We start from the raw sequence: 16,895 nt of genomic DNA on the forward strand, positions 1-16,895 counted from the left end.
GGAAAACGATGTTAAAAATGCGAAATTTGAAAACTTTTTTCCATCTCATTTTGAGTTCACGTCGTGGCGAAAATCTGACGTCGGCAATGAATTCGCCGTCCAAACAAACCCCCATAGCCCAATTTCCAGCTCGATTGGCGACAGAAAGTTTTTTTTTTTCCAAAAAAATGTACGAACATACCCCTTGGCATTTTTTGGATTTTCTTGATTTTCAAAAAAATCGAGTAAAGGGTCGTTTTCGATCAATTCGAGCAAGCCGAGTCCGAATCCGGTGTCCATTTTTGTCGAGGGACGCTGCTTCAGCGATAAATTACAAATATTTCGCCGAATACGGGTCCGATCGAAGAACGAACGTCATTTTTGGATTCAGCGTGTTCAGATTAGTCAGAAATCGCGATGAAAAATGCAAAATTGGACAACTTTTTTCAATCGCATTTTGAGTCCAAAAAATGGCAAATTTCTAGTAGAAGGCAGCGATGTGGCGACAATCTGACACCGGCAACGAATTCGCCGTCCCAATAAAGCCCCCGAACCAGATTTTCAGCTCGATCGCAGGCGACCAAAAGTTTTTTCGACCGTCCGCCCTTCTCAAACCCAAACTTGGAATGACTTTTTTTTGGACCAATTTTGAGCAAAAAATTGGGACATTTATTTTGAAAGCGAGTGCGGTCGTCAACTTGTAATTTGACGTGATAAACGAATTAGGTGTGCCCAAAAAAATCCTCTGCTCGCATTTCGAATCGATTCGCTCTCAAAAGAAAGTTTCTGTGTTTCAGTAAAATTTACGCGCCATACTTACTCGTATTTTTGGTGAACCGTGGCAATTTTATTCACACCACCCTTCCCACACCCGATTAATAGCCTATTTCTCAACGAATGTCGTGTATGCCTGTATGGTATTGATGCTGGTTCAATTTACTCGTATAACGGTCATGTTGTGACGTGAGCGGTGAGAGGCGCGGCGGCTGGCTGATCACAAGATATGCATTTTTTCCTCGGAAAATGGTCGGTAAATCGGTAAATCGGTAATACGTAAAACAGAAAAAAAACGTGTGACATAATTGATTTGATGTATTAAGCGGAAATAAATAAACAAACAAAAACGGAAACGGAATAACTGTAGGTACATACTACATAGTTAGTACATACGCAATACTCATTTGACATTACATACTCGTAGATTACACAAACACATTACACATTAAACATACGATACTAACGATCGAGAAATTTACATCACACATACGAGTACATGTAGAGTGTAGTCATTTTTAATAACTAGTCAACATGTCGTTTTACATGGGTACCTTATTAATGCGAAGTCATTGTGAGGTTGATAGTAAATCATTAGTAGGTCTAGGTACACAATTAACAATTACACATTACACATACAACGAGCGTTGTCCGAGTGAAAAAAGAAAAAGAAAACCATAGACAAATAGAAGAGGAAAAATAAAAAACCAGAAGAAAGATTAAATAGAAAATACTCGTAAGTACCTACCTACGTAGTACGTGCATAGGTAATGTATGCAACACACATAAAATACGTAACAAACTTACTCGTAAGTAGTAAGTACGAGTATATGTACAACTAGTAGACAAAACAGACATACCTAATCGTACCCACTAGATTACTCTTTCTGGAGCCAAAGGTACCCAAAATACCTTACAAATACACATACGTACACGCCACATGGGCAGGGACAGGTTGCGCAGGAATATCGAGAACACTGCGGGAAAAAAGTTTTTTTGTTAAATGCGTATGATCGGCGGAATATCATCACCTCAGGCCCAGGCCCAGGCCCAGGCCCTGGCGCAATCCAACGACCAATCATACCGAGTACATATGGTAGGTAAGTAGAGGTACATTAGATACATAGGTACGAGTACAATGCTTTTGACGAAATGGCCAGACTGAATTGATTTCATACTCGTACGTAGATACAACGATTATTCACAAAACACAACAAATAAGTACCTAGGTACCTAGTTAATTACTTATGATACGAATAAAAACCTTGTTCGTGCTTGAAACGAAAAATGTTTATACCGTTTTTTTAATTGTTTTAAGCAGCGCATATGCATTTGCATAACCATCACCAAAGTAGGTACCTACCTACCTACCTACCTACCTACCTCCCGCTCGAGTACTTGGACGAATTTTTAAAAAACCCCACATTTTGTATATGTATGTACTTGAATTTCACGTCGATCCGTCATTTTTACTCGTATGTACTAATTACTGTCTACGAAATAATTTTCAGTTTCGTCAAATGAATATGGTATTTGCCCCCCTCCCACAATCTAAAGCAAACTTTCCAGATAAAAAATAGTCCTCGCTAACAAAATGGCGGACAAAGCTACACCGAAAGAGCACGCCTATCTAATATTCTAATATGCAAATTGCAAAATTCTATTACAAACCAAAATTTCAAGTGCTAAAGTAGGTACATGTTTCGATTTTATGTTGAATTTTTGAAAATGAAATTTAAGCCAAATATACATAGACATACGATACTTTGGACCTTGCAAATTGATTTGAAACGCCCAAACGGTATCAAAAAAACTGCTTCAAGCAGTTCTGGAGCTTACAGCAGATTTTTGAAGTGCTTGTTTAGTTGAGACTTACGGCTTCTGGCCAATCGAAAGCATACTGCGCACTACGCAGCGTAGGTAACAATTTTAATTACGCGTATTTTCGTTTGCTATTAGTGCTCTCCTACATAACGAGCAATCAAATCAAATTATTTTGTTTTGGTTGCTCCGTTGCTCCGTTGCTCCAATCACCGAACGGCTTTTGAAGTTGCTCAGTTGCCTCGCGCTATGTAGATGAGCACTTACGCTTACTCGTTTGGCACACAAAACCTGTTTCAACAAAAAAGAAACAGTTTCGGGCGAGAATTCGTATAGGCAGTTCCTGGGTTAGCATGCTCATGCTCGCACTTATTTAAACGAGCGAAAGAAATGCGAATTTTAGGAATCGAGACGTTTAATTTAGCGGTCGGTCGGTCGGTAGGTAGGTAGGTAGGTAAGGTAACATACTCGACTACTCGTATCTCATTTTTAGGGCTTGAACCAAACTAGATACTCGTACCTAAAGAAAAAACAGAATATTAGGAGAACAGGCAGTGACCATGTCAGTCTTGGGTTCTTGTTGCATACTGGTATCTGGTACCTATAGGTAGTAGTGAGAAATCTTATCTACTACGAGTATTAGTATAACATAGAGAGAGTCTGGAGATAGACAGATGGACAGAATTACAATAAGGTAGGTACCTAATAAAATAATCGAACGTGAAAAATTGGTTGAAAACAAAAATGTAAAATGTCGAGAGCAACCCGAGAAAACTAGATAATGAATTGCGCAATGTTGAGCGGTCAGCGTACCAACCAATTCGATATTTCGGTAACGAAAATTTTTTCATCACAGTGGCAAAGTTGTCTTTTTTAAAAAAATTCGAAATTGAATCACCGAAAAGTGTCAGTGTCCGTCGGCAGTGACGGGAAGCGTGTAAAAAAAATATGAAAAACAAACACACACACACACACGCGCACGCGCACGTGCGTAAGAAAACAAGGCAAACACTTGAAAAAAAAATACCCCGAGTACCAAAAGACCTACGTAAGTAGCTTGGTACCTAATTTGAAAACTTTGGGTAGGAAAAGAATTAAAATCAACGAACACAATCTCGAGCACAGCCATTTTGTACTATAAACGAAATACCGAGACCGAGACGGCATCGGCACTCGGCAGTAGGTAAGGTACGAGTAATAACTTGATGGAACACGAGTAGAAGGAGAAGACGTGTTTGTTTTTTTCTGCAGTAAAAGTAAAAACAAAAACACGGTGACATGCTGATGAAACGCGTCGCGTCGCGAGAAAAAATAAGGCACTTTGAATCTGCATTCTGATTGATTTTCGTTACAAAAATTCGAGTAGGTAACAATATTGAATAAGGTGAGCGAATTCTGTTCGTTTCGTTTTGAAATGGCTAATTGCATACCTAACCTACGTCTTTTTAGCCACTGAGCGACCTGTAGGTGTAGGTACGATTGGTCACTGGTTCACACATTGACACACGGTCACGCTCTACTCATAAGTACTGACTAACCGACCCGCAACAACTTGACAAGAATAAAAAGCAGCCTAACAACGAAGAAACCATTTCGAGGAAGATGGAAAATTCAAAACCCACTATACCTACAGCCTACAGCCTACAGGCTACACATACCTACATACACATACTTAAGTATTAGGTACACATTCAGCCTTCCATTTTAAAAATGTTTCGCCATAACTAGAATTTAATTTTCAATTTTCTCACTATTTGGCGAGTTGAAAATCGATCCGACACAATTCACAAATAAAAACACAAATGCTATCTCATCACTACCAAACATAGGTAGGGGTAATAACTTGCGATACGCTTAGTAAACACTACACAGGTACCTATTACCAAACTAGATATTAGATAACTAGTGTCTAGTACCTACCTACTTACGCGTATTTTTTAGTCGATTAAGGCGAAAAATGAAAAAAATACTTATACCTAGGTATATAATAGCTACCGACAATATTTTGTTTGATTCGGTTTAAATTTCATTGTACGTCTACGTACCTAATACTATGTAAATAGCTATAGAGTTCAATTTCAGTCTTTTAGGTTGAATTAAAAAAGATAAAGAGAAGAATCTAATCGCATAAAAATACCACCAATAAAATTAAATTACATACAAAATACAGTAAGTAGGTACTCGTATATAGCTATTAGCTACGAAACGAGTACCCACAATTAAGTACTCTAACAAGTAAGTACCGTAAGTGTACACTGTTCGACGTTGGATAATTTATTCATATAGGCTAGACACGTATGTATGTACTCGTAGTAGGTAATAGGTCTGGTATAGCCAAAGCGATACATTCGAATATGCTTGTACGCGTACAACACATGTTCCTATTGCAATTCGCAATCCGTAAAATCCGTAATCCGGTATGTAAGTTTGAAACTTACAGTACATACATATTTCAGTTCAGTAGGTAATTCTAATTACAAATAGATAGGTACAGGTAGGTATAGGTATCTTGGATTTGGGAACGTTTAGGAGGCGAGGACGAGGACGAGGACGAGGACGAGGACGAGGAGAAAGGCGACTGGCGAGTGGAAAAGTGGAAAAACATACGTAGAATAATAACACCGTCGAATTTACTTGTACGAGTAAATAATACTAATACGTAGTCTAATACCGAAATCCCAAATAATCTACAAACAAAAGCCAAATCAGCGTACAATTTCATTACTAGCTTCAAAAACGAATAAATATACGTAAGATTACCTATTTAATTACCATAAATTAGGAGAGAAAAAAAAGGCCAGCAAATTACCAAAACTAGCAGTTGCTCAATGCCCATTGCCCACCCATATTCGCTCACCAATCATGCGGCTGTGGCTGTGGCTGTGGCAGGCTGTACAGTGCACACTGTGCATATAAACGCAGAGTTACCCGACAGGCAGCTTTCAGCTTTCACCCTCGAGCTTTACCATGTATAGGTAACTTACTGTTTAACTTAAATGGGACAACAGTACGAGGCGCACAGTCGCTGAAGCTCGAGTTATCAATTTATTCTAGTCTCGTCGTATTTTATATACATACAAATACAAAAAAAAAATAGCGTAAAATAAAAACAATTACATATAATAATTCACAAAAATACGTCATTATATAGGTATTAATCGTATCGTATCGTAACGTAACGTTTTTACTGCGAGCTTCAGACATGATACAGCGCCACGCCGCATCGCACTGCACAACAACAGATTCGAGAGAATCACCAGTCACATGTCACATATCGTAGGTAAATTAAATTCCTTTGGCAACGGCGACGGCGACGTGCCTCGGGCTTACAAAATAATTCAGTCCGCGACTTAAACGCAATATACGAGTAAAATTATACGAAGGCAGAACAAAGTCTAAACAAATATGGCATTAAAACGATGCGACCAACGTTTTCGTTTCGTTTCGTTTACATTTCACTGTACGAGTAACGAGTACATACTACGATCCAGTAACATAACCGAGTCTGCGCGCTTCCGCAGACGATGAATTATCTATTAATGTCCATGTCACGACCATGTTACTACGACATTTTCATACCTCACACAAGTCACGACGACGACGGTGACGGCGAGTAGAGATCATACAAAAGTTGGCGATAACGCCAACGTCTTATATTCTAACGACAAACACACCGACAAAAGAAAAAAAAGACTACAAAAAAAAATTAGTACGCGCTTAGTAATACTTGTACACAAAAAATTATTACTTACTCGAAATGAAAAATAATAAATAAAAGATAAAAAGAACTAATAAATTAATAAAAATGCTCAAAAGTAACTCTCAGACAACACACGTAAAAATAACTCCTATGAGATCGCCGTTTTACAGACACAAAAAATTCACCGACAAATTTTCCACGTAGGTACTGGTAGGTATTAGGCTATTAGGGTAATTGCAAGTTGGGAAAATTTTTCAACAAAATTCCCACGCAAACTAATTACAGTTTGCGCTTTTCTTTTTTAATTTGAACAAACGAGGAACGATAGCAGGATGAAAGATTCACCCAAACATACGGCATCGGCATCGCATACCTATTCGTTGGTGAAAAAAATAAATTTCACAACGTACGAGTACCTCGAAATTAGTACCGAGATGCTACGGTAATACACTCGTGTGTCCTAGTTACCTGCCTCCTAGGTCCACGAGTAGAAGGAGGTTTTCATTTTTCACACAATATTGCTCCGAATGCACCTTTTTGAAGAAAAATCAGTTGCAAAAGTGAAAATACGATCGAATATCGAGTCGAAACGACAAAAAATGAAATTGAACATAACGGTGAAACAGAAAGGAGACAGTAACGACGAATCATCTCTTATAGTCCCGATTACGCGTTTCTGAAAAAAAAAAAAAAAAAAAAAAAAAAAAAAAAAAAAAAAAAATGCCGAACGAAACTCCGAGTTGTTTCTTTTTAAACCGACAAAATGGATTAAAAAAATCACTTTTTTAAAAATCCATCGCTCTGTTGCAAAAATTATTTTTAAAAAAAACACACATACACACAAAATGAGCTCTTTCGCGACTTGAAAAATAGAGAAACAAAACAAAACAATATTACAGATTCTGGTCGAGATTTTTAAAACTCGAAACGGGTAAACGACAAACAAAAAAAAAAAACTGTTATCGATATAAGCTCTCAATTAAATGCGTTTAAATATAACTGCCGGCGTTCCGATAAAAATTGGAAAAAAGGTTGATTACGATAGTTTTGTGTTTTTCACATCACTAGGAAAAAAACAGGTAATCGTAAGTAATAAAACAAACAGGTATAGTTGAAAAAAAAAGGGAAAAAAATGTCGCTTAAAATAATATTCAACTAAGTTATACACATTTTCGTAGCAGTCAACAGACCGCACCTTGTTTGAAGGTAAATTTTCATCACATCGTCACCTTTGAGGGAACCGTATATAAAATTACCCTTGGTATCGTAAAGCGATATGTAACGCTAGTGCGTAATACGTAATGCGTAATGCGTAAATCGCACGTAAGCGGGCACACACATTCTCAATTCTGGTTTGTACATAAATACAAATACATACATATTACATACGCGTATATTATGGAGTATCGGTTGAAGCGAGTCACGCGGCAAACCTGCGAAATGGTAGATTGCATTTGCGCAATGAAAAAACGTGTAGCATACTACATACGAATTTCGAATGAATTCCACAATGTTCGAAGATCAAAAATCAAAATACACGTGTGACGAGAAATTTGTAACAAAAAATCAATATCTCGTCGAGTTTAACCAAAATGCCCGAGGCATAAGCTCTCCCTTCAACAGATACCTTATGTCAATAATGTCAACGAGAACAAAAATACGCGACGCGCGAAGGTACATTGTTTCGCATTATCGTTAGGTATTATGTAAACTATACAAAATACAAAATACATGTAGTATCGTCGATATGAACACAACATTTTTTGATAAAAGAATCATTACCGCCAATGCCAATATAAATTACAGTATGAAAAAAAAAAAATTGTAATCAAACAAATTCCGAGTGATTTGTAACGAAACTTATTTTTTTAAAAAAGGGGGGGGGTCGTTCCGCTGATTATTGACGAGTATCATAAGCGTCTGCTGACAAGCTTATAAAAGAAAACGAGAATAGGGACGAAGATATCTATAAAAAAAATAAATTAAAAAAAAAAACACATTTCGCTAGAAATACCTACAAAATTGACCTAAGGAAAATAATAGACCAACACGCAAATAGGTACATAAATTCGGACGAAGGACGCGACACGCTTAAAAACAGCCAAAAATGTACATCAACACAGGCACACACTTATACGTAGGTCCATCCGCTTTTCCGCATTACAAAATGATAACTAATACATACGATAGAATTAGAACGAACGAGTTAGAAAAAAAAAAAAAAATGAATAAATAAATAAATAAATAAATAAATAATAACAGTCTTATCAATCATGTATCGCGAATACTATTAAGCGGTTTGCATTTACGTGACTGATGAACAGGTTTGGGACGATGATTGGGGAATATCGCGTCCCAAAACAAATGCTGAACACTGGCTGGTAAATCCCATATTGGTACTTTACGCTCTTTCTCCATTTCTGACTTTGGTAACCACTCATCTTCCAAACTGCAAAAAGTCCACAACAACGTGATGTATAGTTACTCGTAAATGTTGGAAAGCGAACGAAAGGTAATCGTACTCGCTCATCGCTCATCGCTTCGACAATCATGTATGTACTTTGCCAATTCTCGACTCGACAAAAAAGTACGTCTTTCACGAATGACGAATTCGTCGGGCAAGGTTTAAGGTTATTCACTGTTCAGGTTATTCTATTCCGGAGTCTTCGCCACAAGCTTCACTCGACATTCTGATTCGTCAACAATCGTGGCTTTTCCGTTTTTCCATCTACACCACCGAGTACAGGGCGGACAGAAATATCGTCAACCCCTAAAAAAGTTTTCTGCTAAGTATTTCGCCTGTCGGTTGGTCACAGCGAATGATACGAGTAATAATGATAGCATACGGCGTACGTACGATTGGTTGTTGGGCTGAGATGATAATTGATAACTTTCCACCAACCATTTATACCATACGTATCTACTCGTATTTAACCGTTCGGCGTTCACGTTGCCAACCTACGCGTTTATTTTCAAAGAACAACTTTCTGCGGGGTTCGCGATATTTCTGTCCACCACCCTCCACCCTGTACCTATGTACCGTACCATACCTACTTTTTACACAGATTTTGGCGGACTTTCGAGAACCGGCATTTGTGCTCTTTTTTCGAGTAAAATCCAAATTCCAACAGAACACATCTATTCTAATCTAATTTTACGTTTAATCGTCGATTTATTATTTTCAAATTATCGCGAGTGTTGAAATTTGAGAATATGAGGCGTGGAAGATGGGGCGAAGAATACTCGTACGAGTACTTTTAGGTAGGTATTTATCGTGGTAATACTCACGCGTTATAAGGATACCATCGAATCAGGAATTTGATTTCTCCATTCTTTTCTTCGCGACATCCTATGACCTATAATCGAGAAAATACGTACCAAATTAAATTTACTATGTATTTAGTATAAACATGTACCGAGGTATTTCATCATTAATTAGATGTGAGAAAAGCCAGAACGACTCGGCTCGGCTCGGCTTACCTTAGGCTGAAACGTAATATGTAAAAATGTGCGGGAATCCAACACATCCATGGACACGTCGTGTCCACGCTGCGCCATCTGCACCAGTAAATACTGTAATTTAGACATGGTGCCGACATCGAAAGCATCCGTCCGTCCTCTAGCTGTAAACAAACGAAAAAAAAATTAAAAATACGAGTAGCAAAATCAAAATATGTACGTGTGTATGTACTATGTACGAGTAGTATGTACAACGACGTACGACGCGGACGTAGCTTAGGTATAGGTAGCTATAGGACATGGAGTAGGTACTGTATAGGGTGCGCAGAAATATCGTGAACCCCTAAAAAAGTTTTCTGTTAAATAGGTATGTGTATTGTGTATTTCGGTTGGTCACAACTCACAGTGAATGATACGAGTACGAGTAATAATGATAGCACACGATTGGTTGTTGAACTGAAGTGATAACATTCCACCAATCAATATACAGTACATCTATTTCACGTTGCCAACCTAACGCGTATATTTTTAATGAAAAACTTTCTTCGGGGTTCACGATACGAGTATTTCTGTCCACCCTGTATGTAAGTGATAGGTAGTTATAGGTACCTCTACCTAGACAGGATCGGTCATGTGCAATAAATCCTTTATGGTGCGGCGTGTGTTTGAACAAACCGATAAAAATATAGTTGCGAAAAAACTGCGAAATTTCCTTGACATTGGCGCGGGCGTTGGCACTTGGCAGACTAGTTGGATACTAGGTGAAGATGAATTTTCACGCCCTCGCACTCGTAGTTAGGTTTTGAGCCGACTAGCCCCTTTCTGGCTTTCATAATACATACTTACATTTATGTAAGTTGAGTGTATGTAGATGTACGTATGCACTACTCAGTAGTCAGTACTCATATAGGCCTACACAGTACACATTTACGAGTAGGTACGTGTAGACGTAGAGAGAGGTACTCGCAAATTCGCAATTGCGCGATAATAGAGTGCAAAGTTCAGTCGATATAGCCATACATACGAGTACGCATACTTTTACTTATATTTGCTGAACGAAACGGGCCCCGCCGCGCCCCACAGAACCGGCAGTGAAAAAAATTCTCTACAGCTGTTCCGTCGATGCTGATGGCTAGGCCATAAACAACGTCACTACAGCTGCTGCCGTCGCCGCCACCGCTAACACCACACCACACCACACCGCACCGCACCGCACCACACGAATATACGAGTATTACGTAAGTGTTTTTGCGAATCCGCGAATCGTTATGTGCCGCCACAAGCAGACACGTGCGATGCAAAGTGCAATAATTAGGCACATTACCTACATCGTAATCGCTAGTGCCTATGCCTATGCGTACGCTCCCTCCCCATCCCCCCCTTCCACCCACTACCAACGGGCACCATGCCACGTAATTCGCAATTTTGCTTCGAACACGTTTCTTTCCACAATGACTCAGAATTACCGTTGCGATTGATTGAAATTTAACGTTGTCAGCATTCCCCCCCCCCCCCCCCCATTAATTACTATATTTTACGACGGATCTCACGTCAGTCGACATTGTTGTTTTTTTTTTTTTGATCGGAATTACAATCGATCAAAGAAGACGTTTTTCTGAAATTTGATCGAGGTCGGATCGAATCGCGATCGTTGCGTCCCGCGTCCCTGTAATGGTTTGTACTCGTACATACATATTTGCACATCGCGAGCGTCGGATTTCGATTTCCTGCGCGAGGCTTTCGCAAACGTGACGATAGATTCAGATTCGCACGCGACACGCGTCTACTTGATAAAAATCCATACTCGATCACGTGGTATTGTTCGCAACTTTCAAAATGCGATGTACATACGTACGTATGTATGTAGGTAAACCACGTGCGTAAGCGTATCGCGTATCGCGTATCGCCGTCAATCGGTTCGTTATTACGTAGGTAAGGTGTAAATTTGAATTTCAACGGCCGATGCCGCGTAGGACGCTTACCAGAATACGGTTGACGTCTGTAGCGTAACTTTTGGCCATTTCTACGGATCAATTTGGGTGTAGCATCTACAACGCCGTCGGTCTGATCTTTGGGTGCTTTAAAATGCTGATTAACGTGTCTTTCCAGTACCAACTGCGAAACAAACATTACAAGTTAATACGAGTTTCGAAAAATTACGCTAGAATAACGTAGGTAAATTAACATTTTTCTTATTTATTTTGTAGGTATATTTTTTCGCAATTTAAAGCGAACCAAACACGATACCTACATCCAACGCATAGGTAATTCGTGAAACAAAAAAATTATCGTACAAGTATCATCAAGGCGTTCTTACATAAAATCGCATATCGCATATCGCATTCGAACAGAATCAGCGATACATTTACATACGAACGCTAAGTAGGTAGGTAGGTAGTCCTTAGGTACAGTGAGGAGTGAGGAGTGGGTGGGGACATTTCGTAACTCGAATGATCGTGATTTGAGAACGTTTTCGTCGCCAATTTTTGAATCGCTCGAATTTCAAGACGATGATAAGACGTAGCCTTACACATATGTACATTCGAGTAGAACATGCGATATTACCCGAATAAAGGCGAGGGGGCGAGGGTAACGGCGAAGAAACGAACGATAATTTCTTTTTCAGCCAATCGATTAATTACGCTTGCAGAAAACTGCGGGAAAGGTAAGTGACTCGCAAATTGTATCGAAAGACACGAAATCCGTTCCAAAGCCGGCATCAGAACGTCGTCGGTCTACGTAACAAGTTCTACGTAGTACGTAATTAGAATTACGTATACGAGTATACTACATATATAATACCACATACTCGGATGTATTTGAATGAAAGTCGAATGACGATGTGACGATGCTCTATATCACGTGTGAAGTCGATGTCCCTGTGCCACGCCACATTACCACATGCTAATAATATACGTATTACGTATACGTACGCGTATGTACATATATTCGACTCGCATAAGTAGGTAAGGTACTCGAACATTTCAAGCCGTTCGGTATCTTGTAATCACTAATCAGTAATCACACACGAGCAATCGAGTACGCGTAGAGACAGAGAAGAGGACACTCGAAAGTGTCATAGACATTACGCGTCGCGTCGCCTCGAGTACCTACTGTCAATTACCTCATGATCAAACAATCGTCAATCGTCACTCTTGCTGAACGCTCGTTATTCAAGCAGCTTATGGCTGACAATTCGTACGAGTACGAGTACGAATAGGCGTTGGCAGACGAAGAACGCGCGCGCGACACGGCTCAACTTACCCGAGAGCTGAATCTTTGGCCGCAATTATCGACGATACATCTGTATGGTTTGTTGCCTCCGTGGCTGAGGACATGGCGTTCTAACCACGTACGAGAGCAGGACGGACGTCCGAACACTTTGCACCCGTTCCAAAGGCAAATGAACGTTTCGCTGAAGGTTTGAGGATTCACGTGCTTTGTCTACCAAACAAACAAACAAACAAACAAACCATAATGACAACAACGTGATACGAGGTTTAGTGTTGCGACATTTCAAAAAGATGGCTTACTTGTAAATGCTCGGCGAGTTTGGCAGAAGAGGAAACGTGATCGACGCAATCGGCCCATCTGCATATACGATCGGTGAGCGGAGACCTTTTATCAGTAGGAAAGCGGATATTCTCTTTGAATGTGATATCCAATTGAGAGGGTTGTTGCTCTTGTAAGCGAGCATTTTTGAACGTGTCGTTACTCCTGAGACATTCCGAAGAGCATAATAGATTGTTATTATTACTAATACTATCTTCGTGTTGTAATTTTGATTTGCAGCAAAAATCTTCGCTCGGGTTGTCCTCGGATGTGGTAACACTTTCCGGCGAATAGTCTTCTTTGGTAACCGCTATATCTTCGTCCAATTCATCCTCTGAGAATGAATCAATAGTCGGCGTTTTGAACACACTAGGTAATATATTCAGAAAGAAGTAACTTCGTAAATTGTCGCCGCCTTTGTTTAACATGACAAAAAAATCATTTTGAAGCTCTTCCACGCTAACGTTGCTCACGTCGCTACTCGTGTCAGTTGTGGTCGCTCTGTAACATACCGTAACAAAAAAATACAACCAACATCAGTCAACTTCACTTATGAAATGTAGGTATCTCTTCTCTACTAGTCATTTATAAGACTACGAGTAAGTTATCTATCATCGATGCTGGTACCTATCGAGATCGACTAACACCAATTCTGAATCGACTCGTATTCGTAAAGTGCGAAACATTTTTTTTCATCTACGAGCTACGAGCATCTACGTAGAATTCAGTTCGGCCAACACAACGCAGTACGCACATTTGCTCGGGGTCGTTTCGCATATTTTTTCACTCCTTCTAACTGTAGGGCTCGGTACTTGCCTGGTAACCGACTTCTGATTTGGTTATTGGTTATAACATTTTACCGAAATACTCGATTTAGTTTTGGTTTTGATTGCGGTTAACATAATAAAATTCGTTAGGTTAACGCCAACCTTTCAAGTTCGTACGTAGCTGTAGTTTCAATTATTCAAAAAACAACCTTTACACTCAAATTGAGATTTTACCCAGGGCTTCAAGAGCAGAGTATGTACGAGAAGGAGTAAAGAGAACGATTATTGGGGATTTTCAAAAGAGTAGAGTGAGAGCAAGATCAGCCTTTTTGCAGATTTCAAGAGCTCCGAAAGAGTAGGTACTCTTTAAAAATCCACATCTGAAAGAGTAAGAGTAAGACAGTAGTGTGTAATCAATGCTGCATATTTGCTCCGCACGTCTTTCTAGTACGAAACGAGAGGTACGTTGAAAGGTGATATTTTCGACGTTTTCTCTAACATCAAAACCCTTTCATCTTGAACACCCTGTAATACCATAACGAGAGAGTCCCGAAGAAGTGGATGCGATAGGAAAAAAATGTTGGGAAAAAGTTTCCTCTCCAAGTAAAGAACAAAATTCTTCTTTCGATTTTTAAAATAAGTACGTACAATTTTCAACGCAATTAATCAATCATTTTTGCGTAGTTTTAAATTGATTCATTTCTCTGAATTTGGAATTTTCTTCTATACCTTTTTTTTTTCTTGTTACGTTATTTAGCTACGACTTATCATCTTATCACGTCTATTTCTTTCGGATACTCTGTAGGCACAAAATTTACACACCTATTACATTTATATGGGCCGCAGTAATAATGTGTAAAACACGACGTCGGAGGTCTTCACCAAAACACCCCGAGCATACCAATATCACATTCTTCTTCCAAGTCCCAACTCGCTCGAAGAAGTGATGAAAACCGTAATGAAAACTTGACACTACCTAACAGTTAACACGGTGATGAGTACCTACAGTATTTCACTTAAGGTATGTAACTTACCTGTCGGAGCTTTCGGAACTATAATTATCCGAGTCCTCGAGCGTCGATTCCACCGACGAGATGGTATTATCGGAGGAATCTTGTAGTTCTTTACACGCATCTAATGTGTCATCGGATGGGTCCAACTTGACAAAGCCAAAATAATCTTTTTCTTCTAGGTCTATGCATTCGCCACTACTTAACTGGTTACTATCCGAGGTAAACACATTATGGCCAAGATTATCTATACAATTATGTTTCATTATAAACAACGAACTTAAACATGTTCCAACATTAGCACTACTACATTCAGCCATTTTGACTTGACAAAAACATCTACATCTTCCATCCGAGACAAACTGCTATTCTGTTTCACTATAGTTAGTACAAAGCACAAACATAACCGCTACCCCACCCTTGAAAAAGCATTCAACACACATCCCTACTGAAACACAAAGCGCTAGGAGGTCAATGCAAGCGTCAATAACACATCGGGTCGCTAAAAGTGTTACCAACTTTATTAGGTGGAAGTGGAAATTACCTTTTTCGATGTCACTCTCGCTACGTTTTCATTCATTGATTATTCATTCATTGTCAGTTTTTATTATTATTAACCTCAACTCAGTTACCTGATGTCAGTGATGTCTTTATTAATATACCTATATCATTTCATTGAAACTAACCAGGGCTTAAAACCATTTGGATTTTATTGGTTGTTGTGGTAGGTGGTTTTTAAAAGACTCAAAAATAATGGTTTTTGGTTATGGTTTCTGAATTGGTTTTCCAATCACAAACCATAACGGTTCCAATTGGTTTTAAGGTTTAGGTTTCAAAGTTTTTCTGGTTCTGGTTTTGAAATGGTTTCAATTTTTTTTAATAAGTTGTGGATGTGGTTTTGGTTCCGTAATAATAGTTTTTTTTGCGGTAGTGGTGGTTTTTCACATCAAAAACCATTTCAAATTTTCAAATGGTTTTGGTGGTTGTGGTGGTTTTGATATCAAAAACAATTTTGATTTTCAAATAAATTTACAGAAAAACTAATTCAGGACTACTAAAAGTATGATTTGAGACAAAAAACTAGAAAATTTCCATCACAGGTCTGGAAAAATTGAAAAAAAATTCCAAAAACCAAAAAGAACCATTTCATGAATTGGTTGTTATTGGTTATGGTTACATTTGAAAATTGAAATGGTTCTTGTGGTTGTGGTTTTCTCCAAAGAACACAACTTTTTGGTGGTTGTGGTTGTTTCAATTCAAATTTTTTTCCCAAATGGTTGTTTTCAAATGAATTGGTTTTCATTTTTTTCAAATATATTGGTTTTTTGTTGTTGTTGTTTTTGAAATTTACAAAAAGAAGTTGAAATGGTTGTGGTAGTGGTTAAAACCAATTAAAAACAATGGTTATGGTGGTTTTATTTGGTTTTGGTTTTGGTGGTTTTAAGCCCTGAAACTAACTCTAACTAACTAATGGCGAAGAGTGTTCATGACGACGTAGAATTATTGCATGAGAATCAATCAAGTAGCAAGCTTCAATATTGCGATTGCCGGATTGCGACATGAACACTCTTCCTCGTCAATTGAAACATTTGAAACTTAAGGAAAAAGCCGAAAATTCAGCCTTGACAAAGATGACAATGACAACGACAACCACCGGTATTTTTAATTTTACCTACGAACCTGCCTAAGGCCGTACACGATTTTGGTGTTTCATTCTAGTGAAAAGAAAAGAAAAGAAAACAACATATTATGGAAATTGAAGTTCACGTTTTACGTTCACAAAAGTCCAACTTGTGTTGAGACTTCTTATCAATAGTGTTGTTCAAACACCCG

At 38.7% G+C, this 16,895-nt stretch overlaps 1 protein-coding gene across 1 annotated transcript; it reads right to left on the minus strand.

The window, feature by feature from the left end:
• Positions 1–1,053: 1,053 nt before the first annotated feature.
• Positions 1,054–15,519, minus strand: LOC135845969 (uncharacterized). Its single transcript, XM_065364871.1, has 7 exons — positions 15,087–15,519; positions 13,267–13,786; positions 12,998–13,177; positions 11,716–11,848; positions 9,755–9,897; positions 9,563–9,630; positions 1,054–8,723 (listed from the first exon to the last, which is right to left on the minus strand). Exons 1-7 carry the CDS (start codon positions 15,380–15,382, stop codon positions 8,546–8,548), a joined length of 1,518 nt encoding a protein of 505 aa, XP_065220943.1. The 5' UTR covers positions 15,383–15,519; the 3' UTR covers positions 1,054–8,545.
• Positions 15,520–16,895: the final 1,376 nt, after the last annotated feature.

This window comes from Planococcus citri, chromosome 4, assembly GCF_950023065.1.
Source record: "Planococcus citri chromosome 4, ihPlaCitr1.1, whole genome shotgun sequence".
In the NCBI taxonomy this organism is placed as follows: domain Eukaryota; kingdom Metazoa; phylum Arthropoda; class Insecta; order Hemiptera; family Pseudococcidae; genus Planococcus; species Planococcus citri.

Bases quoted from the DNA above. Each gene is read 5' to 3' on its own strand.
- LOC135845969 (XM_065364871.1), bottom strand. From the start codon at position 15,382: ATGGCTGAATGTAGTAGTGCTAATGTTGGAACATGTTTAAGTTCGTTG. The intron at 9,631-9,754 runs GTAAGCCGAGCC...TCTCGATTATAG, and splicing joins ATATTACGTTTCAGCCTAAG to GTCATAGGATGTCGCGAAGA. The intron at 8,724-9,562 runs GTGAGTATTACC...GACTTTTTGCAG, and splicing joins CGATGGTATCCTTATAACGC to TTTGGAAGATGAGTGGTTAC.